Here is a 27,582-nt window from a genome sequence, read left to right on the forward strand (position 1 = left end):
TTTGAAGTCAGAGTGCGAAGTTCTTTAACATGGTACCAAAGCTGTCCCACAGAGTTGTTTTACATAAAAAAAATGAAAACAATTTTAAGGCATAAGACCCCCTTAAGATATATTAGAACAATACCGTATTCAGGATTTCAAAATTGCCGAGTTTACATTTATTTTTACTAGAAGCATTAATTACTATATAACAATGTAAGATGGATTTCTCAAAACTCCAGTTCAAAAATTCAGTGATGGCACTGCACTCAACTCTGAGGGATTTGAGGCCTAGTCCACACTAGCGACATAACGAAATGAGAAGGACGTTATAACGCTATTGTTTGCAGTGTGAACATTCTGACATAATGACAACATAACAGCACGAACATAACGACATAAGGAAAAAACTCTGATATTTTCGATATGTCGATGTTCATATTACTGACATAAGTGATTATGTCGTTACGTCGTTATGTCATTATGTCGCTAGCGTGATAGGCCTAACAGAACAGCAAACTTTTGAGATCCCTTGCAGCTTTACTCTTGTTTATGACGGCTCATGATCTCTGTGCACTAACCAAACGGTTTCTAGTTTCTAGTTGACTAACGTAAGTGGTTTAAGTGATGTTCCTGAAGATTGAAATTTACGTCAGCTCGGCAAACTAACGAACTCGACCAAAAGGAGAGAGATAATACATCCACAGCAGTGATTAAAATAGGACACAGTTGCTTTCACTTTGCTTGCCATGGGACTCTGAGGGTTGAAATGGCATCCTCCCTCTGACCGCTCTATCGCAGTTCACTTTGAGTTCATCTCCTAAGCAAAGGGAAAAGAGGAATTAAAACTGACAGATTTCAGTTATCAGGGACGTTCAAAACTTTAAGAGTTGTGTCATTCGTGCGTTGAGATAGATACATTTTGTACTGCTTTAACACTGGCATACAGACAAGATACACCGCACTTCAGATGCTAGGATGCCATGCGAACATCTAAAATATTATTACTAACCTTAATCACTCGTCTTTCCCCTTTTACATTTGTCACTGCCTCGGCGGGGGGGGGGGGGGGAGGGGGTGGGAGGGGTGGAGACGCCCATATGAAAAGGTCAGGTTGCTTGTCGGAAAATTTGAATTAAACCCCTAAAGGAGACCAATCTGGGCGTGGTTCAAGCAGTTTTATCTGACCCCTAAAAGATACCACTTACAACGGAGTAGGCTTGATTACCAGCCGCTGTTCAGGAAAGGAGCCCGCGCTGTTAGACCGAACTCGAGAGACCACAGGCAGCCCAAGCTCACCTCAAGCTCACCTCAAGCTTATCTTTTTTTGTCTTTTTTTTTGTTACTTTTATGCGAGCGTTCAGCGAAACGTGACATATATAGCCGACATATATTATTACATAACGACCCACTTTGAATACGCGAAACGAGACTCTCGCCTTGTAGCATATGGAGGTGTTATGTTTTTGCCATTACCCGTTCTCAATTTTGTTTGTTGCCCCTTTCCTTTCTTTTTTTCTCGGCCCTTTTACTCTGGCGACCTTTTGCGTTGCACGTTCTTTCTGGCTGCCGTGAAAAGTTGGATGTTAATTACAGGCGAAGCCTAGAAATGGACCTTGATCAATCATAGGCATAGTGGACCATTTTACTACCGCTTCTGCACCAAAACTGGTAACGTTGTTTTTCGATTTGCGACGTCGGAATGTCGTCGATATCTAAACTTGACCATCGTAGGCAAAGGCTTAGCCTAGTTCTACTGTCTGCTTATCAAGAATATCTGATGACATTTAAATTGGTCACGTCTAATTGATGATTTCTAATCAATCAATTACGATTAACCGGGTTTCTGAAAAATCGTGTGTGGCCGCTATTTTCGGCAGTTCATTGAACTTAAACCGGGTTAACAGTTACCATGGAATTTAACAGAAGAACAATAGATTTTTTAACCGAGTCAGGTTGATTTTAAACTACTTTTCTGCGTGGTCTAACCCAGGTTAGTGGTCTCCTATCTGTGCCGTGCATTGGCTTTTTCGTGAAATCGGTGTCAGTCATCACGGTCTGTGTGTGAGATGTTGTTCACTGTGGCACAAACAAGGCATAATCTTGGATGGGGTCTAAAAGTACTCACGAGTGACCACGAGTGACCACGAGTGAGATTACATCAAAAAATGTCAGTGATGTTATTATGACGTCATCAAGAAGTCACTGTGAGGTCATATCATTAAATAATGACCTTACCACCACACTGAGGCTATTTACTGGTGTAGTAATCAAAGATTAGAACAGTGGCCGTGCTTCACAATTCGATTTTTTTTCCTTTTCAAATATTAGCTGCTTTTTTACTTGTGCAAGGGAAGAAAAATTCGCCCGATTTTACTAAAAACTGCGCGCGGACTTTGCACGCTTTGTTTGATCGAATAACAGATAAAACATTCTGGCCGGAAAATACGGCCTTTTGGCAACCTACAAAACTAGGTGGTAAATCTCGTACAGACTGGACTAGGATTGCGTTACACCGCGTAAACGTAACTAGTGATCACTAGTGTAACTAGAACACGTTCGATAATTTTTAGCGACGACCCAAGATAAAGGAGGTGTCTCCTCTATGTCCTTCCCTTCCTCCGGAGTCCCCGGAGATGTTTAAAATCGTGGTATGTGGACTATACATTTCAGATTGCATGCCATAAAATGAAAGGGAAACCCGAAATTTGAAAATAGATTGAAAACAAGTTGAAACAAAAATTTTGCGAGTTGCAGCTAGGCAAATGGCCACGATTTGTTGTCAGAAAACTAACCTAACCCCGAATTGCACAGCTTAACAAAACGCCGTGATTTGTGGTCAGAATGGTTTATTCGACGTTCCAAGGTCAACATTTTTCAATCGTGAAAACAATAGGTAAACTCGCGCAATTTAAACAAATACAAACGCAGGGTAAAAATGTTTGGCGACGCGCTGTCTGGTGGGTCGGCTGGCCGAAATCGCGAAACTTAATTTTCTCAAGAAATATTTACTATAAGTTTTGGCGTTCTGAAATTGAACGTTCACTTGCGGAAACAAATCTTAAAGAAACGCTTTTACTGGAAGTTTATAGTTCCCTACAAAGCTTAAAGTTTGACAAGTTTCATTCATTCATTATTAGTTCAACCTCACGTACAGATCGTTATCTGTTATTCGATCAACCAAAACTGGCAAAGTCCGCGAGTGAAGTTTTGAGCCTTTACACTACGTTTAATAAGATCGCTCGGATTTTCTCACCTTTCACAACTGAAAAAAGATCACAAAAGAAGCATGAAAGAACAGAAGGTCAACAGCCAATATTTGGAAAGAAAAAAAAAATCGAATTGTGAACTCACAGGCAGTGCTCTCAACACTATTAAATAGCTTAAGTGTGGTCACTGGTCAGGTCATTATTTGATGAAATGACCTCACAATGACTTCTTAATGACGTCATGATAATTTTATGACTTTATCTTAACCGTGGTCACTCGTGGTCACTCGTGGTCACTCGTGGTCACTCGTGGTCACTCGTGGTCACTCGTGGTCACTCGTGGTCACTCGTGGTCACTCGTGGTCACTCGTGGTCACTCGGGGTCACTCGTGGTCACTCGTGGTCACTCGTGGTCACTCGTGGTCACTCGTGGTCACTCGTGGTCATTCGTGGTCACTCGTGGTCACTCGTAAGTACTTTTTGACCCTATCATAATCTTGTACTGAACATGGTGAGTGGTAACAAGAGTTCGAAACAGTTGTATTACTAGAGCGGATTTCTAGGTTTTTCCTAATATGTGCCGTCTAGCTATACCATATCAGTCAAGTTTGCAAGGAACCTTCCCGCCTGAACCATGGCCTGAACAGGTAGCGCTCATTCACCTTAGAAGAAGAAATTTTAATCGACCTCCGCAAAGAACACAAGAATACGTTTAACGGAAGGGGCAGTTCGTCAAAATGGCAAGAAATGCAGGTGAATGAATGAATTCGTGAACAATGTTAGTGAAGTGCATTTTCCAAACGTAACAGCTGTGGACCGAGAGCATTTCCCAGTTCTTAGATGCCATAATCCACGCTTCCCTATCGGGCGTGTACTAAAACCCGAAACAACGAAACGAAACCACCGAAACGAGCGAAAAAAAACCACCGAAACGAGACGACCGAAACGACCGAAACGAGTAAAATAATAAGTAAATAAATGAAAAAGTTAAAAAAAAAAGACAGCCTTGATCTCTGGCACGTCACTATGGCAGCCTGATCTCGTACCCAGATCCACATGTGTGACATCGTTACATCTCAAACCTGAAAGATGGATGAGCGCAAGGGTGTCGACGACGACCACGAAGACATCGAGAAAAAGGTGAGTATTTTTCAAATTTTGAATGGCATTCTCGCTAAAACAAGAAATGTAATTTCAAAGAAAGGTTTCCTGGTCGTATCGTGGATTCCTAGGCGGTGGCGAACCGACAACGCCGAGCCCAGGATGTACGGAAACACAATCTCAAGAGTATCCGTGAAGAGCTGAGCGCCTAATAAGAAATTACTTTGAGAAGTGGAGGAGTCACGAAAGCCTGACGTTAATATGATTAAAGCCTGTCAAGTCGCCCTCGTTTTTCTTTAGAGATATATATTAAAGAAAGTCCTGGTTTGCACGAAGAATGCTGCAAAGTCATTCTCGAAAAGACCATTCGATTCGCCACCGTGTAAGAATCCACGATACGACAAGAAAACCTATCTTTGAAATTAGATTTCTTTTTTTAGCTAGAATACCATTCCGAATGTGAGAATACCCACCTTTTTCTCGATGTCTTCCAGCTGGACACGCTTGCGCTCATCCACCTTTCAGGTTTGTGATGTCACGATGTCACACATGTGGCTTAAGAGCGGGATCTGGGTACGAGATCCGGCTGCCATAGTAACGTGCTGGAGATCAAGGCTTTTTTTAAAACTTTTTTTATTTATTTACTTACTATTTTACTCGTTTCGGTAGTTTGGCTTGTTCCGGTGGTTTCGTTTCGGTGGTTTCGTTTCGTTGTTTCGGGTTTTAGTACATGCCTCTCTATCGATATATAAAGATGCTCGGAAGCAAGTGTTTCTTTTTGTCATAAATGGAAGAATATATACGTAAAGTTCTTAGTGATAGGACTCGATGTTCATTCGGGGATGCTCTCTATAAAAGCCCGGGTATAAAAGTCATGCATGGTAGGATTCCTGGTGATTTCCTCAAAACATCGCTGATTTTTCAGATAGAGTCAAATTCGAGGACGATTCATTCGACGGCGATGGAAAATACTCCGACGTCTACACAAAATCAACATCGTGTTTGAAATAATTGCCTTGGAAATTCGTGTATAGTGCGCATGAGCAGGAAGACAGACGGCCTTAGCCCATTCTCGTCCCCAGAGCCTCCGTTTCTTTTGGCCACGTGGTCGGAGAAATTTTAAGACATTTTAAGACGAGTAGCACTGGGGACGAGAATGGCCTTAACCGTGAATGTAAAGAAACTGAAGGACACGAAAACAAAAACAAAAAGAATCAAGAAAATAAAAGACCGTGGTTCTCAAAGTTGGTCGTTTTGTTGAGTTATCCTTGTCACGACGTCAATAATTGTGTTAATTTCTTCACAGTTTGCTCACAGATTAAATAGACTTCATCGTGATATGCTCTTAGTTTAATTATTTAAATCAGGAGCCCGTATTTTCAGGAAGAAAAAATCGGGGATCCAGATGGGGTCCAAAAGGGGGTCCAGATTGAGGAGTCTACGTTTTGTACCGACCCGCCAGGACCCGCTATGGACACATTCGAAGCCCGAGTGAAATGCTGGACGAAAAAAATTGACCCTAACCAGGGGAAGGGAGCACACAGTTCTCTAGGCGATTTTTTAAAATCAAATTTGGTCTTATAACTGTCCACGAGACTTTTCGGTAACAAAGAAGTTATAATATTATTTGAAATAAGTTTTCTGCTTGAGGGTGCCAACAGATCGTGTTTAAACAGTGGAGCAAAGTACATTGCGCGTTGAGAACTGAGCGCTCCATTTCCCTGGTCAGCGTCAACTTGTTCACCTGGCATTCCGCTCGGGCTTCGAATGTGTCCATGTCCTCAGTTCGGATGGCTAGCTGGCTTCGATTCAGAGCTTTGTAGCGTGCGCTATGGGGATGTATTTGGAATGGAATTTAACTGAAAGGGAGTGCTTTACCCTCCACTATTTTTCTGCGTAGGAATTGGGGCGGCTGGCATGCTTTCAATGGTTTTTTTCCGCTTCGAGCGGAATCCGGAATTGAGTGGACAGCCTTTACTTCTTCTTAGAAGTGGAAAAGCAAAAATCCATAACTCGCTTAAAAAGCTTCGGATCGAGCTGAGAAGCGAGATGACAATAGAAAAGGCAAAAAGGCTTCGGGGTAGGTCAACTGTAATGCCCAAATACCACAATTTGAGCTATTATATCGATTACCGTTTTTCCCTATACAAACCTTTATAAATTCAAACTGATGTAACACAACACCTCCATATGCTGCAAGGCGAGAGTCATGTTTGGCGTACTCAAACCCGGTCGCTTTGTATATGTTGGCCGTATATGTCACGTTTCGCTGAACGTTTGCATAAAAGTAAAAAAAAGAAAAAAGGATAAAAAAAAAAGTAAAATAAATCCTCCCATCGTGAGCTTGGTAGGACATGGTAGAGTCGAAACTGAAAGCCAAGATGGAACCTTGGACCGCTGTTTGGACCTGTTGCCGGTAGCGATTTCCGTTAGTTCACTGAACTAGTAGTAATCAAAGATTAGAGCAGTGCGTTCACGTGCGTACTTTGCATGTTTGGTCTACTTTGGTGGCGTTCGAATGGTTCAATAGAAAACTAAGGGCCTCTTCATATGAGCCCAGTAACCGGGCTGGCTTGGTTACCGGGACCAATTTTGTGGTTTGCTCATATGGGAAACTTCAGCCCGGTCGACCGGGATGAAATCCAAGAAAAACAACCAAAATGGTGGAACATAAACTTGCATTGTTCGCGACTGTCGTAGCTTTGTGGACTCTTGTAACTTTACTAATGAAACTAATTCACATACTCCTAAAATGGAAATACATTCAAGAAAAAGATTATGCCATTTTGGCCGCCATGTTGCGAGAGCGAAGCTATTTTGTCATAAAAGTTTCGTCCCGGTTACCCGGGCTGGGGTGTTCATATGGAAAAATTTTTATCCCGGTTTCCGAGATCTCGGTAGCAAAAGTCGGGCTGGCCCGTCTACCGAAATCTCGGTAGCCGGGCCAGCCCGTCTACTCATATGAACACATCAACGATTTTATGAACGAAAGGGTGGTGAGGCGAGATCTCGGAAACCGAGCCAGCCCGGTTGACCGGGCTCATATGAAGGGGCCCTAAGTTTGATCAAATAACAGATACCGATCTGCACGCGAAGTTGAAGCCTGAGGTAATGCACCTGTCACTGCAAACCCCCACCCCGGGGAAACATGGGGCATTAGCCACAGAGCAATACCAAACAAGGATAATGCCCTACATACAGGGGACATATTTTTGGGTCTACTCCCTACCAAAATGTGGATAATCCCCCACCTACAGGGGACAAAAAAACTCCTTGTCCAAACCTGCAGTATTACTTTCAGAAGTATGATTGACATTTATTTTTGAATACTTTCAACACATTTGCACATGGAACAAGTGCCAAATTTTCTAGCTTCATTCGGGACACATCACCATAAAAGGACAAAAAGTAGTCCATTATGTCTTCAACTTTTCAGGCAGGAAATGCACAGCCATTCTCCTTCTTGGCACATTCTTTATATCAATCCCTGCACACGAAAAATGGTACCACTTCACACTGCAATGCAAACTGTCACATCTTATCAAGTTTTCCTCAAGATTTGGCCGTCCTTAGGGACAAAGAATGTCATCTCCTAAATCATGATCTGATTCTATAAAATGGATTGGGAAACAAAGCACTTAAATCCCATTTGTTAAATCCCTAGAAACAAAAAGAATCGATGGGCATTCACAACAAAGAAATTCTGCAAATTCTCTGTACCTTTCGTTCGTCCATCGCTGAAGAAGACAGCACGTTTCCAATATGGCGGCAAACTGTCTTGTTACCAGGCTCTCGTTCCAGACCCATTTCCAACCGGGTTATTAAAGTGTCCTTACTCCTTCTCGCTCGGACAAGACAACGGACTAAAATGTACTAATCCCTACCCCATAGGGCAAAGCAATGGTCAAAATGTACTATTCCCCCACCTCTCTGGGAAGGCAACGCAAAAAAATGAATTAATCCCCCACCCCCTTGGGCAAGGCAAAGAGTCAAAGACCCCCAAAAGCCCCATGATTCCCCGGGGTTGCGGGGGAGGGGGGTTTACAGTGACAGGTGCATAAAATATTTTCAGGAAAGGCATTTGAATTATTGGCGACACTTAGAATTCAATTTCAGATCGCCAACACTTGTAACAAATATTTCTTGAGAAAATAAAGTTTTGACCAGCGACCCTGGAAGACAGCGCGTCGCCAAAGGTTTTGTAAATTTTGTGTTTGTATTTTGATCGAATTTACTTGTTTTCACAAATGAAAAAAGGCGAATTAACCATTTTGACCTCAAAACACACAGAAAGTTTCAGTGTTTTCTGACAACCAATTATGGCCACCACGAATTTTCTGAGCTGCAAATCGGAAATTTATTTTCTGGCCACAGATCTGAGGGTCATCATGGCCATTTGCCGAGCTACACAAAAGATTTGTTTTCTTACCACAACCTATTAAATGGCCATTTACCAACGCCGAACTACAACGCATTCTTTCCTGATGACGCAGGCTGGAGGGACCAAATCAGCGAACAAATTCGTCCCAAAAATTCTCGATGCAAACTGGATTAGCACTGCGTTACACTACGTGAACATCATTTGATGCAGTCGCCAACGGGTTTTACAGCGTTGATTTGAGACAAAAAGTCAACCGAACGTAACATCTTATCACTATGACTATGACACTGTAAGATTGTGTTCATAAATGTGTAACTTCGTTTCTCGTGTTACGCATGACAAAGTTACAGTTCACTTTCCGCTGTATCCTGATCTGTTTTGCAGTGTATAGAAATATAAATCAATGTATGTTTGCTTAGATGCTCAGTTAATCTTCCAGTTTCAGTCCAAGGTTCTTTGTAGGAAGTTATGACACAGGGTGGATTTGTCCGTTGCTTTTGTTTGGCTTAACTGTAACAGAATAACAAACAAGCCCTTTCACGTTTCGTCTTGAGGATCCTTGAGTATAACCCTTGCATTCATCGGACAGACAGTTTTTTACTTGCCTTTTCCCACCTGGGCTCCATTACCAGGCGCTATTCGGAAAAGAAGCGACTGGAGAGAGCGGCGGAAATCAAGGATATTTCCACCGTTCTTCCAAGGCACACAATATCAAACTATTTTAGAGGCAAGAAGAGTAACCACGTAATAACCATTATTTTAAGTATTACGTAGTCACTGACCATTGTATTCACAACCCTTGGTACTGATTACTGCAACGTATTTCTGAGAGCGTTCTTCAGTAATTCAATGAACGATTTGTCCTGCAGTAGAATAAGTAAGAATGTTCTCGATTCTTACCTTCCAAGGTCTTTAAGTTCTTCATAGTTTCATCTGGTTTGGCACTTGCCTTTGATGTATCTGTATTCTTACTCTTTTCTTCTTTATCATCCATGATCAGTCTCTCGGGCTCTTTCAATCTGTGATACCGCTATTTCAACAGCTTTGTCTCCGCTCAGTTGCGGTAACTACAGTTGTTTATGTACCGTGGAAGAATGGCGACCTTCTCAGAAAAGATTAATCTCTAGGCTAATTGATTGATTGAGTGTACGAAAAACAGGAAGTACTGTTCAGCCAAGGATTCTGTTAAATGCAGGAAGTCATAGTAATCATGACAACAACCTCCAGTTTGAGGAGCGTTTTCGAAAAGCTCCGTTTTCTATGGCCCCGTCTGGCCCCGTCCACACTACGCCGGAGGAATTTAAAAACGCAGCTTTATTTCAACGGTAAGGCCTACCGTCCACACTAATCCGTCACGAAAACGGAGCTTTTCGAAAACGCTCTTCACATGCACCGGAGGAATTTGAAACGCCGGCTTTTCGTTTTCGTTTGTACAGAAATAGTTTGAAAACGGAGCGTCTCGAAAACGATAACCTCGCGATAATCATGTGATTTCCCTCCCCGAGTTTTTTTCAAATCGAAATCCAAACTGATGACCGGTAATGGTTGCGTTTTTAAGTTCCTCCGGCGTAGAGTGAATGGAAAACATCTAATGCGTTAATAACAATAACAATAACAATAACAATAACAATAACAATAACAATAACAATAACAATAACAATAACAATAACAATAACAATAACAATAACAATAACAATAACAATAACAATAACAATAACAATAACAATAACAATAACAATAACAATAACAATAACAATAACAGTAACACTAACAGTAACAGTAACAGTAACAGTAACAGTAACAGTAACAGTAGCAATAGCAATAGCAATAGCAATAGCAATAGCAATAACAACAACAACAACAACAATAGCAATAACAGTAACAGTAACAGTAACAGTAACAGTAACAGTAACAATAACAATAACAATAACAATAATAATAATTATAATAATAATAATAATAATAATAATAATCAGCTTAATTTATTGAAGGTTGCACACAACAATAATAACTGAAAGACCAGTGGCCCTCATATAAATATTTGCAGAATAAAAAAGATGACAAGTAAAAATTAAAAATATAGAAACTGATCCTCAAATATGCGTTTCGTTTTCACATTCCTCCGGCATAGAGTGGAGGGGGTGTAGTTAACGTTTGTTAGTTTCTTAGAAATTTACGCCAGGATTCTTCCACACTTTCAAAATTCTTATGCACTGGCAAGGGACAATCCGTCTCGTAGCACTGGTCAATTGCCCCCGGTCTCCTTCGCCATGGACGAGGCGGAGAATTTATGTGTCATAACAGCGTGGATTCACGGAGAAACGGAAATTTGACACTTGTTATCACTTGCAGGGCATTTTAGCGAAGATTTAAGTTTCAACCGGACGTTCAGCGTAGTCATAGGAAACTGAAGAGAAACCTGAACGCAGCGATGATAGCGAAACGTTCCGTCCCTGGGCATTGACAAGAGCTTTTGTTTTTTATCATCATATTTATAAGCCAAGCAAAACCAAAATTGAATTATTCGTCAAAGCTATGATAACAAAAACAGCGTCACACTTTCCTATTTTTAAACAGTGAACGTAGTAGACTTCCTGCATAGCAATGCATTCTGTATAATTTGCTACTTTAGAAACTGTGACAAAATAACAAAATTTGAATTACGTTTATTGTGTAAATCGACCCTAAACAGTGGGGCCGTGGTGGCGAGGGTGTTTAACGACGAATGTGTCCCCGATGACCGGCGAAAATGTCCAACTGTAACTTTACGTAAATATTAAATTCCACGCCCTGTCCAGGGGATCGAGGGTGGGGGGGGGGGGGAGGGGGGGATATTGAGCAGTGCATTATTCCAATATGCGGCAAGCAAGTTGTAATTCATTGTATATAAGGATGACTTGATTGCCCGACAAGAAATAGTATGACGGCCTCTGAATGCTGTTTATGTGCCCCCACACTTTAAAACCACTGCTGTATTATTCCACTCCAGTGCCAAAGAAAAGCTCACAAGAGGATTGGCATTTATTAGAAAGTCTCGTGAGGTATTTCTCATTCACCGAGGAAACATACTAGAGCCAATGAGGAAAACTCGATCAGGCAAATTGCATGCATGATTATCGTAACGCCATCGTTTTCAAAAAGCTCCGTTTTCGAAATGTTTTCCGTCCACACGAAAACGAAAAGGTGTTTTCAAATTCCTCAAATTCCGTTTTCCTGACGGATTAGTGTGGACCGCAGGTCTAACCGTAGAAATAAAGCTGTGTTTTCAAACTTCTCTGGCGTATTGTGAACGCTGCCTTAGATCGCTTTTGCCACAGTTAAGAACTTGTTAACAGCCGCGCCTACATCAATTGCTACACAATATAATAACCAAATTATAGTTTTTATTTTATTTGTTATTACAACTTTCCGTCATAGATGGTCAAAGATCTTTCCAAATCTGCAAATTTGAGGATGTGTTATATATTCAAACGACTATAAATTACAACAACATAGTAAGGAAGAATTTCTGAAGATCAAAGCAACTGCGATCAAAATTGGCGAGTTTACATTTCATTTTTCCAGCAAGAAGCATTTTAAAATTCACTAAGAACGATGTATCATGTGCTTGTCCAGCCTCCTGTCCAAGGTGCTTTGTCAGCAGTGACTTCGCATAGCTTAACTTTAGCAAAATAGCAAACATTTAAGATCTCTTTCAGTTTTTGTCGTTTTTTCATGACGGCTCATGATCTCTGTCCACCACAACTGATATTTGGGGGCGGAAAGCCCTTCTAGTGCCTATTTAGCAAACCTAAGTGCTTTTAATACTTGAAGTTCCTAAAAATCGGAATTCATTTCAACCTAAATTACTAAACGAAACAAAATTAAAAGAGAGGAAAATAACCACAGCGTCGGGACGCAGTCATTTCCAGTTTGTCTTCTGGGCTTGAAAGTTACTTGAGGTATTGCTTTTGGGGTTGCTGCCAGAAGACGGCGGCGGTGGAAATGGCATCCTGCCTCGCCTCACTTTTTCACGTTGAAAAAAAGGTTTGCCGTCTGAGGAAAGAGAAAAAGAAAAGAAAACCTTAATCAGAGCAGATTTAATCTGATAAGGAATGAAGCTGTTTGTATCGCTTGGTATAATTACAAGGGACATCAAACGACAGTCGTTAAGTGCCATGAGAACATTTACATGTAAAATATTATCACTATAATCCTTGTAGCCCTCTTCAGTTTCCCTCTTATTTGTCACTGTTCTCTGAAGTAACATTGTGTTTACTCTTCTGTATTGATAGCTTTGTTTCACTGAATAATCACTGGATGGTCCTTTATACAATCGTTCACTGTTTACAATCCACTTTCATTCGTTCCGGAGTTAAATATAGCACATTTGATATATTCAATTGAGGCATTAGTAAGACTTTCCAAAGAAACGAAAGTCGAGTGCACGGCCGAGAAAGGAAGTATATATTAACGACCAATATCAGAGGGTAATTCAGAGTATTCTTTTGAACAAACTAGTATGGGAATAACATATAATGCCATACATCTTTCTTTTTTTCTTAGAAAAGTCAATTTTTTGAGCAGGTTCCACCAAGACTACTTTTGTTCGCCAATTTCCGTCATTTCACTGAACAAAGTTTGATACAATCACCAACGGGCGAAGAGTTAGTTGATTTGTAACAAAAAGTTGCTGAACCAGACCTTGGACCGAAAGCAACATTGAATCATAGCATAACACCGCGTACAACATGAGTTTTCCGATTAAATAACACGAGGAAAAATAATGAATTTATATCTGCGTTCCTCTGACTCGTTACATAACAAACAATGACATTTCACTGTAAACCTCTCGTGATCTGTTTTATAGTAATCCGAAAATACAAAAGTATACTGATTTGCAGCGAAAGCCTATATAACGATAAAACGTTTTTTATGACCTTAATTAAGTTGCTTAACTCTCTAGACCTGTTTCAAGGTTCTTTGTCAACAGTTATCACACACAGTGGATTTGTCCGCTGCTTGAGTCAGCCGTTAAATTCTAACTGAATAAAACAAGATTCCTTTCACGTTTCGTCTCAGCGTTCTACGATGACTCAAGTAACAGTGATTTGTCAAGTAAAAAAAGTTTAACACAATCGCTGTTGTATCCAGAGTTGCTATGCCATGGACGCTTTGAACCGATCACTGCTTTTTTATTGATATTTCTGAGAATTTTCAAGACTTTCAATGATCAAGACTCATAATTAAATATCGATTCTTACCTTCGAATTCCTTGTCCTCTAATTTGTCAGTTTTCGTTGATGTATCTGTATTCTTACTCTTTTCTTCACCTTCCATAATCAATCTCTCGGGCTCTGAGTAATTTGTGACACCGTTAATTCAACAGCTCTTGATGCTATCGCAGCACTCGCCGCTTTGTTTCCGCTCAGTTGAGGTAGCTGCGGTTATATATGTACCGTGCAGAACTGCGACTTTCCCAGAAACTAATCTCTTGAATAATTGATTAATTCATTGAGTATGAAAAACAGGATGTGCTGTTCAGTCAAGGATTCTGTGAAACGAAGTAAGTCAACATACAATGGTATTATATAATTAACGTTTGTTGGTTTCTTAGAAATGTATACTTCCGGTGGGGGGGGGGGGGCACTGCCATATGTGGGCTATATAGGTATGTGCCGCTGTGAAGGGTATGGTTTTCAAGCAGTTTACTCTAGGATAGGGTATATAAATCAGAGCATTTGGGTCTAGAATAGGGTATCATTTTCCACAAAACTGACTGGTTGGTTGAAGATTTTATCTAGAGTAAGGAAACCAGGGATTGCCACTCAAAAATATAAGGCAAGTTTACACTTATGCAAATCAGCCTCAACAGTGTCGATAAATGGGAGGATTTTGGGAGTTTACTCTAGTATAGATTAGCAAAATTCAGCTGAACTAGCTCTGGTATAGGCTAAGGGTTCCAGGGTCCCAGCGGCACATCCCCATCCAGAAATTCCCAAAGTACCCCCCCCCCCCCCGGGGGTGTATACCCCACGAGCTTCCGCACTTTTCGGAATTCTTCTGGGCAGCGTTGTTAGTGTGAAGCCGTTATTTTTACAAACAGCACGTCATGCCCGCAAGTTTTTTGCCCTTGAATTCGTCTCGGTACATAGGGATAGCTAGATTCCCTGACGAGAAAGGAAGTGACAGGCTTCTGAATCCTGTTCTCGTGCTCACACGCTTTCAAATTCGCAGTGTCGTATCATACTCGATTATCGGTAATTGATCATTGGTAAGTGATTTCCACGCCAGTAACAAAGAACAATAAGCCGGAAACTTGGCTTCTCTTTTAGTTATCGGTGTGTTTGGACTCGTTATAAAAAACGATTAGCGAGACATGACAGAAGTCAAAAAAAAAAAAAAAAAAAAAAAAAAAAAAAAAAACCCACTAGTTTTATCGTTTGTTGTTAAACCTGTTTTAGGTATTTTAATGTAAGTAATTATGTAGCTTTTTTCCTCTACGGTTATTTTGTATGTTATTCTGTATGTGAACAAATAAAAATTTAAAAAAAAAAGAAGAGAGACATGACAGAAGCCACGGATATTCTGTAAAAGACAGTCTGTTAAAGTTCAATAGGAGATTAAGTATTTACTTTTTACATTTCCATATGCCTGAGTTTTAGTTTTCTAAGTGCGGGGCTCTTTGTCAGGAGTGATCACATGCAATTGATTTATCAGTCGCATCCTTTAGCGTGTTAAGTTCATCTCTAACGGCCTAATAACAAATGACATTCACTTTACGCTTCTTGTTTTTAAGGTAATATAATGGCCTAGGGTGCTGCTACGTGCGCCCTGAAACAACTTCCTACTCGCCTATCTATCACCATCCAGGGCGCGCAATACACATTCCTGCTTATCAAGAGATTACAAGTGTAGTGGCAGTTACAATTGCTGTCAGACTAACGTCAGGAAACTTTATCGAAGACGTGTATAACCAGAGCAGCACAGCAGTGATTAAATTACGACGCAATCACTGTCTTTTCTTCGAGTGTTTCCATATTTGCCTTTATCCCTGTCAGATGGTTGTGTGGGGTGAAATTTCATCCTTTCTCGACTCACTCCTGGCAAAAGGAAAAGAAACATTCTGAAAAAACCGCAAGTGTCATTAAAAATGGAAAAAAACTCCTTGGTTTCCATTTAAAGGAGAAGGTCAGTCCAAAAAGCTTACTTTTTTGTCTTCGCCTATAGCAAACAAAACATTCAGCTTTTCCGTCCACTCACCGAAGTTTCAGCCTCTGAAGTGCCCGTTATCCAGAAGAAATTCGTCTCGAAAGAAGCGACTTCAAAGGCCGCTATTTTGAAACTGTTTTGGCAGTCAGTCCGTGTTTAAGTGACGTCATTCCCTCCGACTCGAAATTGGCGGGAAGGAAAAAAACCTGCAACTGACTTTGCATCCTTCACAAGGTCAGCAAAATGTATTTTTTCCAAACGAAAATCTTCAATGCTATCGTTTCGGAGTTTGGAGCATGTTTGGCTCAAAATAATATGGCTCAAGAACAGCCATAACCCAGAGTGGTAGTTAAAAGGCTTGTCGGAAGCTATTTGAACAAAATCTCTTGGACGGAATGACGTCACGAAACGCGGCCTGGCTGCTGAGTACTATTCAAAATGGCGGCAACGATGTCGAATTTTTGACTTTTTGAAGACGAATTTCATAAGGAAAACCTGCACTTCAGACGCTGAAACTTCGGTTAGTGGCTAAACGTAGTGCAAGGGTTTTATTAGCGTTGACAAAAAAAAAAAAGAAAAAATTATACCCTTTTTGGAGTGACCTTCTCCTTTAAGATGTAATTCATTTAAGAAATAGAAAACATGTACTGTGTGTCTATCGAGTTATTGAAACACGAGTGGAAATTTGGGAGAACGAGAAATGCTGTGGGAACACGAGTCGACAGGCGAGTGTTTCCACAGCACCCTTGGACCTTGAAGGGTAGCAGATAGCAGGCCCCGGTTACTTTTTAGCTTTCGACGCTGGTGTACTCAGTCGTAAATCGTTTACTAAATATTTTATTTTGTTCGGCAAACTAGTAACAGAAAACAAAAGACAAATACTAGAAATGGTGAACGCTCTTCGCGTGGAAAGGGTGACACTATTGGTCTAATTCGCTTTTTTCGTGTGCCGCAGTAAGGTATAACTTGAAAGTGAATTTTTATTCTCTGGTTTGCGATTTCTATTTTGGATGAGAAAGAGCCTCACTCTATTATCCCTTACCAGGGATTTATTCCGACGCTTATGAGCTCAAAAAATAAAATATTGGTCACATTTAATTGATGATTACTGACTAGATATCGTGGTTTTTTTTTGAAGCAAAATTTTTACTTACCTATCGTAATTATGAATCCATCACTTCCTGAAAAAATACGACAAATGTAAAGTTTTGTTCTACAGCAAAAAAAAAATGTCACTACAACTGATCATTATATTCTTTAAAATGTTTCCGGGGGAGGTAGGGATCGTGAGCAGCATTTTCCCAAGCCAGCCAGTAGTGCAAATCCAGTGTCAATCAAACCGTTCCCAAGAAAGGTGCTTGGGTGCTACTGCGCACACTCAGTTGCCCCGTACCGCTGTCATTCGACCAAGTCCTCTTTGATTCAGAGCCATTTTGAGGGGACCATATCTGCTTTTTTTCAGTAAGCGCGGCTTTAGTAAGATTGTCGTAAGGCGGACGAGTGAAATATTGATACTAGTTATTCGTTGCAGTACTGCGTTACAGTGAAATGGATACTGGCAGGATCACCAAAAAAACAAAACAACAGCAACGTCAAAACATAACTTCGATACACATTTTGGCATTATTCTGAAATAACTTCAGTAACTAAGCAGTGTTTCACTGTAGGTCCATTTGTAGCCTGCAAGCAGGCTCACGCTGTGGAGCACAAGCCCGCACGAAATTGAGCCGCGAGACGAGAAAGTGAGCCTGCCCTGATCTCAGCAAATTTTTCATTTCCACTCCGAGAACCGCAGAAAAAATAAGGCAATTAATTTTTCCTGGAAGTATGAACTTTGGCAGCTCAGATTTCTCGGAAAAATTGTAATCTTTCCCATAACAGCATGCAAAGCGATATCCGTTGTTGATAAAGTTTTGCCGTAGAAAAACCGTCAAAGTTAATGTTTAGCAAGGACACACACTTGATTCCAAGTGATTTTGCTTTGTCAGTTTGGTCTTTGACGATGCTAGTATACGGGCAAACGCCTTTGTGTTGTTTCGTTGCCTGCTCGGCAATCACATACGTTTGTAACATTTATAACTCTTCCCTTATGCAGTCGGCAACACAGCAAGTATGTCTTGATTTATTAACATACTTTCAACCGCTATTTTCTTCTCCCTGTTTAGTCTGAAATTTAACCAGAAATAGACTGGAACTTTGTTAAAACATCAGTAATACGCACACCCAACTCTTCCTCTGACTCTAAATGTGGACGACTTAATGTTTATTGTGAGAGTATCGGTAAATTACCGACTCCATGGGGATCTAATCGCTCCTCATCAAACATAATAGACTGACAGATTTCTCGCCTTTCCCACTTTTTGACCAATGGTATTTCACTTCACTCAGGTGACGCAAAAAAATTACAGAGATCAAGGCAGGCTCACTTTCTTGGCGCCTCTTCACCAGTAGGCCTAGACAGATTCTGCTCGGCAACTTTTGGGCAACTTTTACGATTTTGAGCAGCTTTTTCGATTCTAAGCAACTTTTCGGAGAGTGAGCAACTTAGCAGCATCTTTTCTGAAAGCTAACATATTTTTGGCATATTTTCACTATTTCGAAATCACATTCATAAGTAATTGATATTTTATGACGTTTTCTTTGGAAATTCAAGAGAATTTCACTAGAAAATCTCTTGCGTTTTTGTCGGTATCCTGTGTTGATAGATTCCAAATATGGATATGCCGGATGTGACTCCATTTCCAGAATGGGTATCCTGTGTTAATATTCCAAATATGGTACAACTAGCTCGAAATGGAGGACTGCAAGGCGCTTTCTTCTGACAATGAAGAATCCGATGAAGAACAGCATCAAAGAGATCCAATCCAGGCTACGATTGAAAATGGTGCACAGCTTTCGAAGCCTGAAAGGGCTTCCATCGCCCGAAAGCGGGGTTGCCAGAGAAAGCACTAGGATGAGTTCAGAGCCGAGTTATTGCTTGGTCTTCAAGAAACTGTAACTGAAGTGAAACTACTCGTTTTGTTGTCGTACAGAAACAGAGCCGGCTTGCTGCTCTTCGATTTCAGCAAGCACCCAAAAAAATTTTTGGAGCAACTTTTGAGCAACTTTTGGGGATATTTTTGAGCAACTTTTTAACATTTTTTTGAGCAGAATCTGTCTAGGCCTATTCACTGGACTCCTTCCCGCTGGATCGCTTTGCTCTTCGCCGCTCGTGCGTGTGACTCATTTGTGAGACTACTCGCAGGCTAGTCCATTTGCTGTTGTTCAACTTATTAGTCTAGATTACCGTCAGCCGCTTTTTCGGGAAAGGAGCCAGCGCTCACTTGGACCCGATTGTGCGGCGGAAATCGAGCATTTTAAAATGCGTTTTTGCGATTTATTCGAAAACAAACAAAAGAATTTGCTTTATGTCAGTTTCGTTTCGGTGCCATAGACAATATTTCAGGTTGTTCAACATGGAATGTACAATGTCTTACCATTGTTAACCTTACCTTTTTCAATGTCTAAGTCGTCAGTGATGTCTGAATTAGCGTCGTCTTCTCTGTCTTCTCTCTTTGTTGTATGTTCCATTGCAATCCCTTTGGACAGCAATTTTACTCAACAGTTTTCGATTTCAACCTGTGCTGTTTTTGCTTCCTCTCATTTCTTTGCAGAGCTCATAAACAAACAAACAATGAAACAACCATAAAAGGATGCAAGCTTGACCGGACCGGTCGAGTGGACATAAGAAAGTTCTTTATATTATACTGTAACATGATGACCACGAGACGTCTGTTGATTGATGACAAGCTTCTAAGAAAGGTCAAGTGTGTCGCATCACATACAGTGAAACCTGTATTAAGCGGACACCCATGGGACCCTCACTTGGGCCACTTGTGTCCGCTTGATACAGGGTTAATAGTGGTTCCTTAGAGGAAGTGAAGTGCTGCCCCGTGTGGAAAGATAGTGGGGGTGAGACGTGAAGATATCACATAGTGTTGGAGATCGTTGGAAAAATATAGTGAATTAATGTCGTAGAAAAAAGCAAGTTTGAAATTGAATTCTATTGTATTTTTTATTTAAGCCTTGTTTTCTTTCTTAAGGTATGAGTTTCTACAGCTTCGCCCTCGCTTATTTTTCAAAGGATTAGTATCTAGCAGACCCAAATGGAGAAGGGTAATATTTAAATCGAACGATATATTTTTACTGGTACATTTGATTTTTTTTTTTTACTCTTTGTAGATTTGTACTACTTACAATAAATTCTGATAAAAAAAAAATTGACAATACTATAATTCTTCTTCTTCTGATAAACAGCTATCGAAACGTGATAGATATTTTAGTTGAAACAATCATGTAACATGAATAGTAACAAACTGTATATTGACAGAAAATAACATTGTAGACGTCTACTACTTGCAATTAATGCTGACGAAATAATTATTATTCTTTTTAAACTGCTATCAAAACGTGATAGACATTTGGTTTTTTCAAAAACGGTAAGTTACTCAGTAGCTTGTCATGTCAGGTGTAAATTTAAGTATTATCATTCCGTTTGTTTGCCTCGGTAGGTAATTTGCTTGTTTCATTCGCCTCGTTGGGCAAATTAGAATTCAGTTTGTTCGCTTCGCAGGGCAATTCACTTGTTTTATTCGTCTAGTTTGGCAAATTAGAATTCAGTTTGTTCACCTCGCTGGGCAATTCACTTGTATTCGCCTCGTTGGGCAAATTATAATTCAGTCTACATACCTCGCTGGGCAATACTCATGGAACAACAGCGCGCGGTGAGACTCATGAAAGAATATCGTCTTCCCCTCAGTTCATCAGTAAAGCATTCGCTACCCTCAGGAATATTTCCCCAAATACTTAAATTTAAACCTGACATGACCACCTACTGAGTAACTTACCGTTTTAGTAAAAAGCTTCCTTTTGCATCAAGAGATGACAAATGTACAACTGAAGGCACTCAACGAACGCGACGAATGTACAAGGTACGAACGACCAAATTTTCGCAGACGTTCTACGCAGTGGGGCCTGGGAACTGCTAACAAACAGATAACCCAGGCTGCCCTATGCTCATAGCACAATATCCAGTCAGTCAATGCATCAATCTGGAATAATCTACTTAGCTTTAAAACGATATCACTGAACAATGTTAAAGGAGTCCGAGCTAAGCTTTCAGAAGTAAAAAGCCCTTGAAGTGTCCGCTTATTACAGGTTTTGTGCAACAAAATGGCTTAATATTGGTGTCCACGTCCGACTAACCAAGGTGTCCGCTGAATGCAGGTTTATTTTACAGTAAATGTAGGAAGAGAATTTTGGGACACAAGCTGGTGTCCACTTAATAGAGGGTGTCCGCGTAATATGGGGTCCGCTTAATACGGATTTCACTGTAACTCTGAATAATCAGCCGAATCATCTGCTAACTATCTCCACTCTAACTGTTTGTAAGCTCATCACTTATTGACCTAAACGTCTTTAGTGATTCTCATTTTGTATGTGAATAACATAATAGTATTATTTGGGAAGGATTCTTCTTGTTTTTCTTCACAGAAATACAAGCGAAAAACGACGAAAAGTTTTCATGGACTTTTTTATTTTACTTAACTTTCCAGTGCAAAGTTCTTTGTCAGTAGCCGAATCACACATGCTGCTGAATTTTTCAGCTAATCTTCAATTTAACCTATTGAACAAAAAACAGATTCTTTCACGTTTCGTCTTGTTCTATAATGAGCATAATGACTTATGACCCTACCTGAGCTGTGTCACACAATCAGTTTTCCACTTGTCTTTTTCCTTCTCAAAGCGTGTCATATACACCATATACACTATACTACTTATCAGAATTTTGTCACGAGTTCTTATTAAGAGAAGGTTTACTCTACGAAATTTGATAACAGTTGAGATTTCTTTTAGACTTATAGTACTGGTATATTACTGAAGTTCTTGTGGAACGTTTTGAGCGAAGAAGAAAAGGCACAAAATGACCAAAGCAACCCAGTTATGATTCAAGACAGTATAACACATTCACTATTTCTACCTCCGTCAAACTTGAAGTCTGAGAGTCAGACTAGAAGTCAAATTGATAAGCCCTATACAGAACTAAGTTAATTTTGTTGAAAGTTCACTGGGTCTCGGTAAAACCATAACTTGTAAAACATAACCTGTAAAATGTGGACACGCCCATAACACGGACAACAGGCACTAAATAACACAGTGGTAGATAGCAACATTTATATAAACTCTACTTCTTTATTCATGAAATCACATAGCAAACATTTCCTGTTTGTTTACATATTTTACCTTATATTAAATATAGTCAAGTTAGTAGTTTCTCCACTAAATTATGCAGTGTCTTTTTCTTTTTCTCTGTTTTTTTTTTAATTGACCTAATCTATTTACATGTAGGTTATTCTTCATGAAAAAAGTCAAACTATTTGCGTTTGGCCAATTTCTGAAAAACACCACTTATGATCAGAACTCATTTGAAATGACGTTATACTAAGAGACGATGAAGATGACAGCAAGGGTAAGAGAGATAATCCCCCAGTTTGAGGGGTTAACTAATCGCATCAACTCGTAAGTCTTCTTTTAGATCACGCCCGGTTTTGGAAATCTCAAGGGAGGCTAGGAAATAGCCAATCCAGTGACGCAGATTTTTCTCGCGTGACATGCCGTGGCAGCTCCACCCAAACTTACCTCCACCACGTTAATACCCATGCAACGCGGGTGACAACATTATCCACGTAAAAAGTGAGTACCATGTCTAAAGATAACTTGAGAGGGATTACCTTGATCTTAAAGTTTGCATGGAGGATTAAATCTTTCACCCTTCATCTTCTCTCACTGATACCTATAACCTCTGTAGTAAGGACACCTCTCTAAGGACACTCTGGTCTGGCTCGTCCGTGTCAATATTCGAGAGGATCGACTTCAGATGTTGTTGTCTAGGATTGAACTTTAAACCCTACTTTTAAGCTGCATTATATTTAACGAGAGGGTGTTTTGTTGCGCATCCGCTGTGTCAGTTCTTATCGTGTTCGTACAAACTCTTGCATGTAAGGACGGATGAAACACGCCGTAATAAAGCAACACCGATACAAGACCAAGCAGAAACGCGCCCCACTCAGTTATTAGTATGATCATCTTGAACACCTTATCAAAATCACTGAGGAAATACCACAACAGAACCATGATGGAGTCCTCAATGAAAGTCACCAGGTAATATGGAATTCCCCAATTTCGTGTACGCTCGCCCTCCAAAGGGAAAAAACAAAACACGTTGATGCAAATAAAGGCACATCTAAGCAATATATCTCTTAATGATCCTTCTTCGAAGTAATTATCTGGCTGTCCGCGCAACAGAAAGTATGAAAACAACAAATGGATACCAACGACTACAAAAACAAAGTGCTGGAAATTAGAAGCAAACAGAACTAAAGCCAGTATCCTGGAAACAAGCATAAATAAGCGCCAAGAGAAATGGAAGACAGAAGCCAAGCTAAAAAGCTCCAACAGCTGGCTTTGTTCATTTCCGAGGCGAAGGAATCTACAAAAACTTAATAAACTGAAAGCGAACAGAGCCAAAGACTTAATGATGTTTATTGCCACAAACAAGTCGGCGAATGACGTCCAATCCATGGTACCTTTCTGAAGAAGAAGGTACAGCTGAAGAGCGACCTAGAACAAAAGAAGACAAAATAACAACATATTAGAACGCTTAGTTAGGAACCGTAGTAACTTAAAGCAAAGTAATTCCCCTTCACTTCTAGTCTGTTCATAAACTTGACTTTCTATATTCCCTTAAGACCGTCGCAGACTATGAAAAACCGAAATATTTATGGACAGGCAACCTCAGTCCTCGACGATACCGGTGATCACAACAGACACGTACCTGGGGCGCCTCTTCAGTAAACGCTTCCACGACACCCAGTGTACTCAAGTCTTGCAGCTGAGAGATATACAGGCGATACAACTGCGTATTATCTGGATCAGTGGTTTGGATTCCTCGTATCAAACGCACGGTCCTAAATATCTGGAAGCACCTACAAGATTAATTGTGCCAAGTAAATGCCCCATCAATAGACACTGCGCTTCACCAAACAAGGGCGGAATCCAGGGGCTATACCACAACTTCGTTATGCGTTAATAAACCATTATGTCACTCTTTTAATAACTCTAGTGCAATTATATGGTAATTCTTTTTTAAAGAAAACTAAACCATTATATTAAGGTTATAATCAATGAATATATATTTTTTGGATTTTGACTTTTCAGGTTCATGAAAGTGGTCCTTTAATTTAGTTATTTAAAAATCAAAAATTATTTTTGTACCGTACCTTATAAGACGACCACAAAAAATAAAATGGAACGCATAGAACCAGGGTTTAACTTCTAAGTCGTTTCTCCCGAGCCACTCTGTTTTTCCTTCATCTTTTTGATCGTCAAGGAAAAATATGGCTGACAGGACATCAGTTATAATCAATGAGAACACAATCACAGTCAGTGTGTAGGCAGCCCATTTGTAATCTCCTCTGCTGTAATGTGTTGCTGCGATCTCACAATCCATACCAACATCGGCAACAAATAACAGAGCAGTAACAAATGGGAAGAGCAGAGAAAATCGACTGCACTTTGCTCTCTCATTCCAGAAGTTAGCATCGTCATCTTCTTCTGTAATGTCTGGTCGATCATTAGCGATGTTTTTGTAGAGACGCCGACATGGCCAACAGCAACTGGTGATTACCTTGCAAAGGTTACACTTTTCATCTTCACGGTTACTTTCACTCTCTGCGACAGCCATTGTGTTATCTGTGTATACAAATATGAGGCAGGGATACTTAGGAACAGTAAGCCGGCAAACCTCCACAAATCTCTGTTTAATCTATATTTGTTGTGTGAAAATAAAGTAACTCCCTCCATAGTATTGTGGTCGGCGTTAGATGAGTTGTGTGACAGAAAGACTAATATAGATAAACTAGTAGATGATAACATTGATTTCCTCTGGAACCTGCAGCATTAAAAGGACCGGCAAGTTTCAAACGGGAATCGAATTTGTTTACTTGCTCATTTAAACGAAACGAAGTGAATTATCTCAAACTGGAAACATTGCGTGAGTTCAACTTCGCAGGCAAGCTGGCCGTTGTCAGCGATTATCGGCGATGAAAATACTTTATGTGAACATCATCTGCGGACGCAACGTACTCAGCTCCAGTAAGACGATTCGATCCATTTTACAGGTGGAATGGTTGAAAATTGCACCAATTCGATTTGCATTTCGTGCCGATCATACGATGTGACGTTCTAATTAGTATAAATCTACTAGCGTTCTATCACGAATGCCGTCCTCTGATTGGCTACGCTACTCACGTTCTATTCTGTGATACATAGCGAGTAGCGTAGCAGCGCGCGCAGGGGTCCGCTTGTTTGTGTTTCCGAAGTGTCTTTGAAGAGGATTTAGATGAAAGTTTTGAACGACTAGTAGATTTATACCAAATCAATTAGATTATTCGCTCTCGATTTCTATGCGTGATAGTGACAACTATCACGCGATAGAAATCTCGAGCTCATAATCTAATTGCATTGTTATATACCTTACTGCTGTCTGCGCCGCGCCATTTGACAAATTGTTAAATTAAATTTCGAAACTTTACAAGCCTATAGTAAAAGAATTAAAACAAATTTCAATTCAGTGGTTACATACCTTGTATTTATACGACCTTCAATCAGGCCTCGTGACGATTTTATTTCCAGCTGCGGGGCGCAGATTTATATTTATCGTTTATCGGATTGAAGTGCGAAAGAGTCACGAGACATGTCCTCCAATAAGACCGGAAGTGGTTTGTTCCGGTCTTACTGTGAATTTGCGGAAGTCAACGCCTTGTCCTACTTTTCAGTTTCGCATCAAAATAGGAAGTCATATTTAAGGTATGACATCATTTCTGTTTGATATTAATCTGCACAAAAAGGTCCGTAGTCCTGTAACAGCAAAATTAATCTTCGCCAGATCAATCTTACTTACAGGTAAAAGTGGTTGTTGTTATTAGTCCCGGGAGGGGAGGGGACGGGGTACTCCTTATGTTCGGCTCTAAAGGGTAGGGTTTTTCAGCAGTTTTGGTCATAAATAGGGTATCGATTTTGTCCATTTTGTTCGTAAATAGGGAATGTTTTTGCACTCTAGTCTTGATATGGGTATGTTTTTAAGGAGAAGCTACCTTTTCATCATTATTGATCAACAAAAGCCCTTCACAATTATGTTAATGGCAATTTAGCATTGGTGTGAACTTGATTTAAGGGTCTGGTCATAAATAGGGTATCGAATTTTTTTTGTCAGGTCATAAAGGGTGGAGAAAAATGCCTTCGGTCATAAATAGGGTAAGAGTTTTGGTAAGAGGGCTGCACACCCCAACCAAATTTTCTGGGAGTCCCCCCATCCCCGGCTTATTGGTACACACCCTGATATGCCCCTCAAGCGTACCAAAGAGGTAAGATTACCGTATATACTAGATTAAGCCCTGTCTCCAATTAAACGCTTCCCTTGATTAAGCGCCACCTGTGAGAATACAAATAGTAAAGGACGCCACCCTTGAACAAGCGCTACACTTAAGGGGGTATGGTACCCTAAAATATGGCGATGTTCATGAAAAATTCAATTTCTTGGAAATACAAGACTTAAGACCCTTGAGGACTTGTCAAAAACATTTTGAAACGATCTTGCCGAATTTCCTTCCAGATGAGTGTGAAACTTAAGGAAAGTACACAGTGGTATAAGTTTTTTCACGTGGCAACGGCCATAGCAACGACTGTTTACTATAAGAACGTGACCAAAAATATAGATTATGTTTAACTTATATGAACGAAACTATTTAGAACTCGACTGGTATAATTATTTGTGAAAAGCTTTTCCTCGAATTGCCATCACAGGCTCATTCATTTCCCTTATGACAAGGAATATTTCCCACAACTGCGGTAACTTTTTACAAAATGGAACAACCATTGCACCCCTTCCCCCGAGATCCAATCTGCACCCCCCCCCCACTATTTGTGGCTCGTTAAATGCTTAATACTTCGTGTAAGAAACTTAAAGTGCATTTTTCTCAAAAGTTTACTTTTATACCGACTGACTTCGCGCCAACATTTCTACTTTGCAAGGTTTTTAAGTAGAATTTCTGAAACTTGGGCTCATCAAAGACCAATAGTGTCATGATGATATAAACCAAAAAAATCGTAACATTTTAAGGTCTGTCACGTGACATGAGATGATTTGTCCACTGGGTGTAGTAAAAAATAAGGTTATTTCCAAATAAAGCTGTAAAAAGCACTGAAAATAAGAGTTAACTGTCAAAACTTAGGTTCATATCACAGAACAAAACAGAAACTTACATGATATGCTTATTTGACAATCAATTCTTGTTTTGTAAAAGAGCAGGAAGTGTTTGCGTCAATACTATAAAACACTCTTCAAAAGGCTGTGGCTGGTTTCCATAGCAACCATTTTGAGTAAAACTCTAGAAATTTAATTTCTCTTCTTGAGTGCAGTAGCACACAATTGATCTTTCTTCACCATATTTAAACAAACTTTTTGGTCCATATTGAGGGTACCATGCCACCTTAAGCTAAACTGGTTTCGGAAATTTATTTTGCTGGATCACCCATGATATTTTTCTACTCGAAGTGGCTGTGTTTTGTTGTTAACATTTGCTGGTTATCATTTATAAATGTCACCCTCAAATAAGCACTGTA

At 40.1% G+C, this 27,582-nt stretch overlaps 1 protein-coding gene and 3 long non-coding RNA genes across 6 annotated transcripts; all 4 read right to left on the reverse strand.

Moving 5' to 3' along the window:
• Positions 1-74: 74 nt before the first annotated feature.
• LOC145485351 (uncharacterized) lies at positions 75-10,219 on the reverse strand. The gene is made up of 2 exons (XR_014049191.1): positions 9,571-10,219; positions 75-799 (listed from the first exon to the last, which is right to left on the reverse strand). It is a non-coding gene; the product is annotated as an uncharacterized LOC145485351 (long non-coding RNA).
• A 1,834-nt stretch (positions 10,220-12,053) lies between these two features.
• Positions 12,054-14,290, reverse strand: LOC145483771 (uncharacterized). Its single transcript, XR_014048959.1, has 2 exons — positions 13,914-14,290; positions 12,054-12,705 (listed from the first exon to the last, which is right to left on the reverse strand). It is a non-coding gene; the product is annotated as an uncharacterized LOC145483771 (long non-coding RNA).
• An 843-nt stretch (positions 14,291-15,133) lies between these two features.
• On the reverse strand, positions 15,134-19,992 carry LOC145483770 (uncharacterized). 2 transcript variants are annotated; one of them, XR_014048957.1, is made up of 3 exons: positions 19,353-19,992; positions 17,016-17,042; positions 15,134-15,752 (listed from the first exon to the last, which is right to left on the reverse strand). It is a non-coding gene; the product is annotated as an uncharacterized LOC145483770 (long non-coding RNA). The 2 variants fall into 2 exon arrangements; XR_014048958.1 differs by lacking the exon at positions 17,016-17,042.
• A 2,248-nt stretch (positions 19,993-22,240) lies between these two features.
• Positions 22,241-25,896, reverse strand: LOC145484982 (XK-related protein 6-like). Of its 2 annotated transcripts, XM_081463614.1 has the most exons (4): positions 25,544-25,896; positions 24,180-24,651; positions 23,735-23,885; positions 22,241-23,520 (listed from the first exon to the last, which is right to left on the reverse strand). In XM_081463614.1, exons 2-4 carry the CDS (start codon positions 24,641-24,643, stop codon positions 22,801-22,803), a joined length of 1,335 nt encoding a protein of 444 aa, XP_081319740.1. In that variant the 5' UTR covers positions 24,644-24,651; positions 25,544-25,896; the 3' UTR covers positions 22,241-22,800. The 2 variants fall into 2 exon arrangements, with proteins under 2 accessions (XP_081319740.1, XP_081319741.1); XM_081463615.1 differs by lacking the exon at positions 25,544-25,896 and having other exon boundaries at positions 24,180-25,437.
• Positions 25,897-27,582: the final 1,686 nt, after the last annotated feature.

Source organism: Orbicella franksi, chromosome 4 (assembly GCF_964199315.1).
Source record: "Orbicella franksi chromosome 4, jaOrbFran1.1, whole genome shotgun sequence".
Classification (NCBI taxonomy): Eukaryota; Metazoa; Cnidaria; class Anthozoa; order Scleractinia; family Merulinidae; genus Orbicella; species Orbicella franksi.

Excerpts from the sequence above, each read along its gene's own strand:
- LOC145484982 (XM_081463614.1), bottom strand. The coding sequence starts at position 24,643 with ATGGCTGTCGCAGAGAGTGAAAGTAACCGTGAAGATGAAAAGTGTAAC. Across the intron at positions 23,886-24,179 it reads TTTTGTGGTCGTCTTATAAG|GTGCTTCCAGATATTTAGGA; the intron begins GTACGGTACAAA and ends TTAATCTTGTAG. Across the intron at positions 23,521-23,734 it reads TTACTGAAGAGGCGCCCCAG|GTCGCTCTTCAGCTGTACCT; the intron begins GTACGTGTCTGT and ends CTTTTGTTCTAG.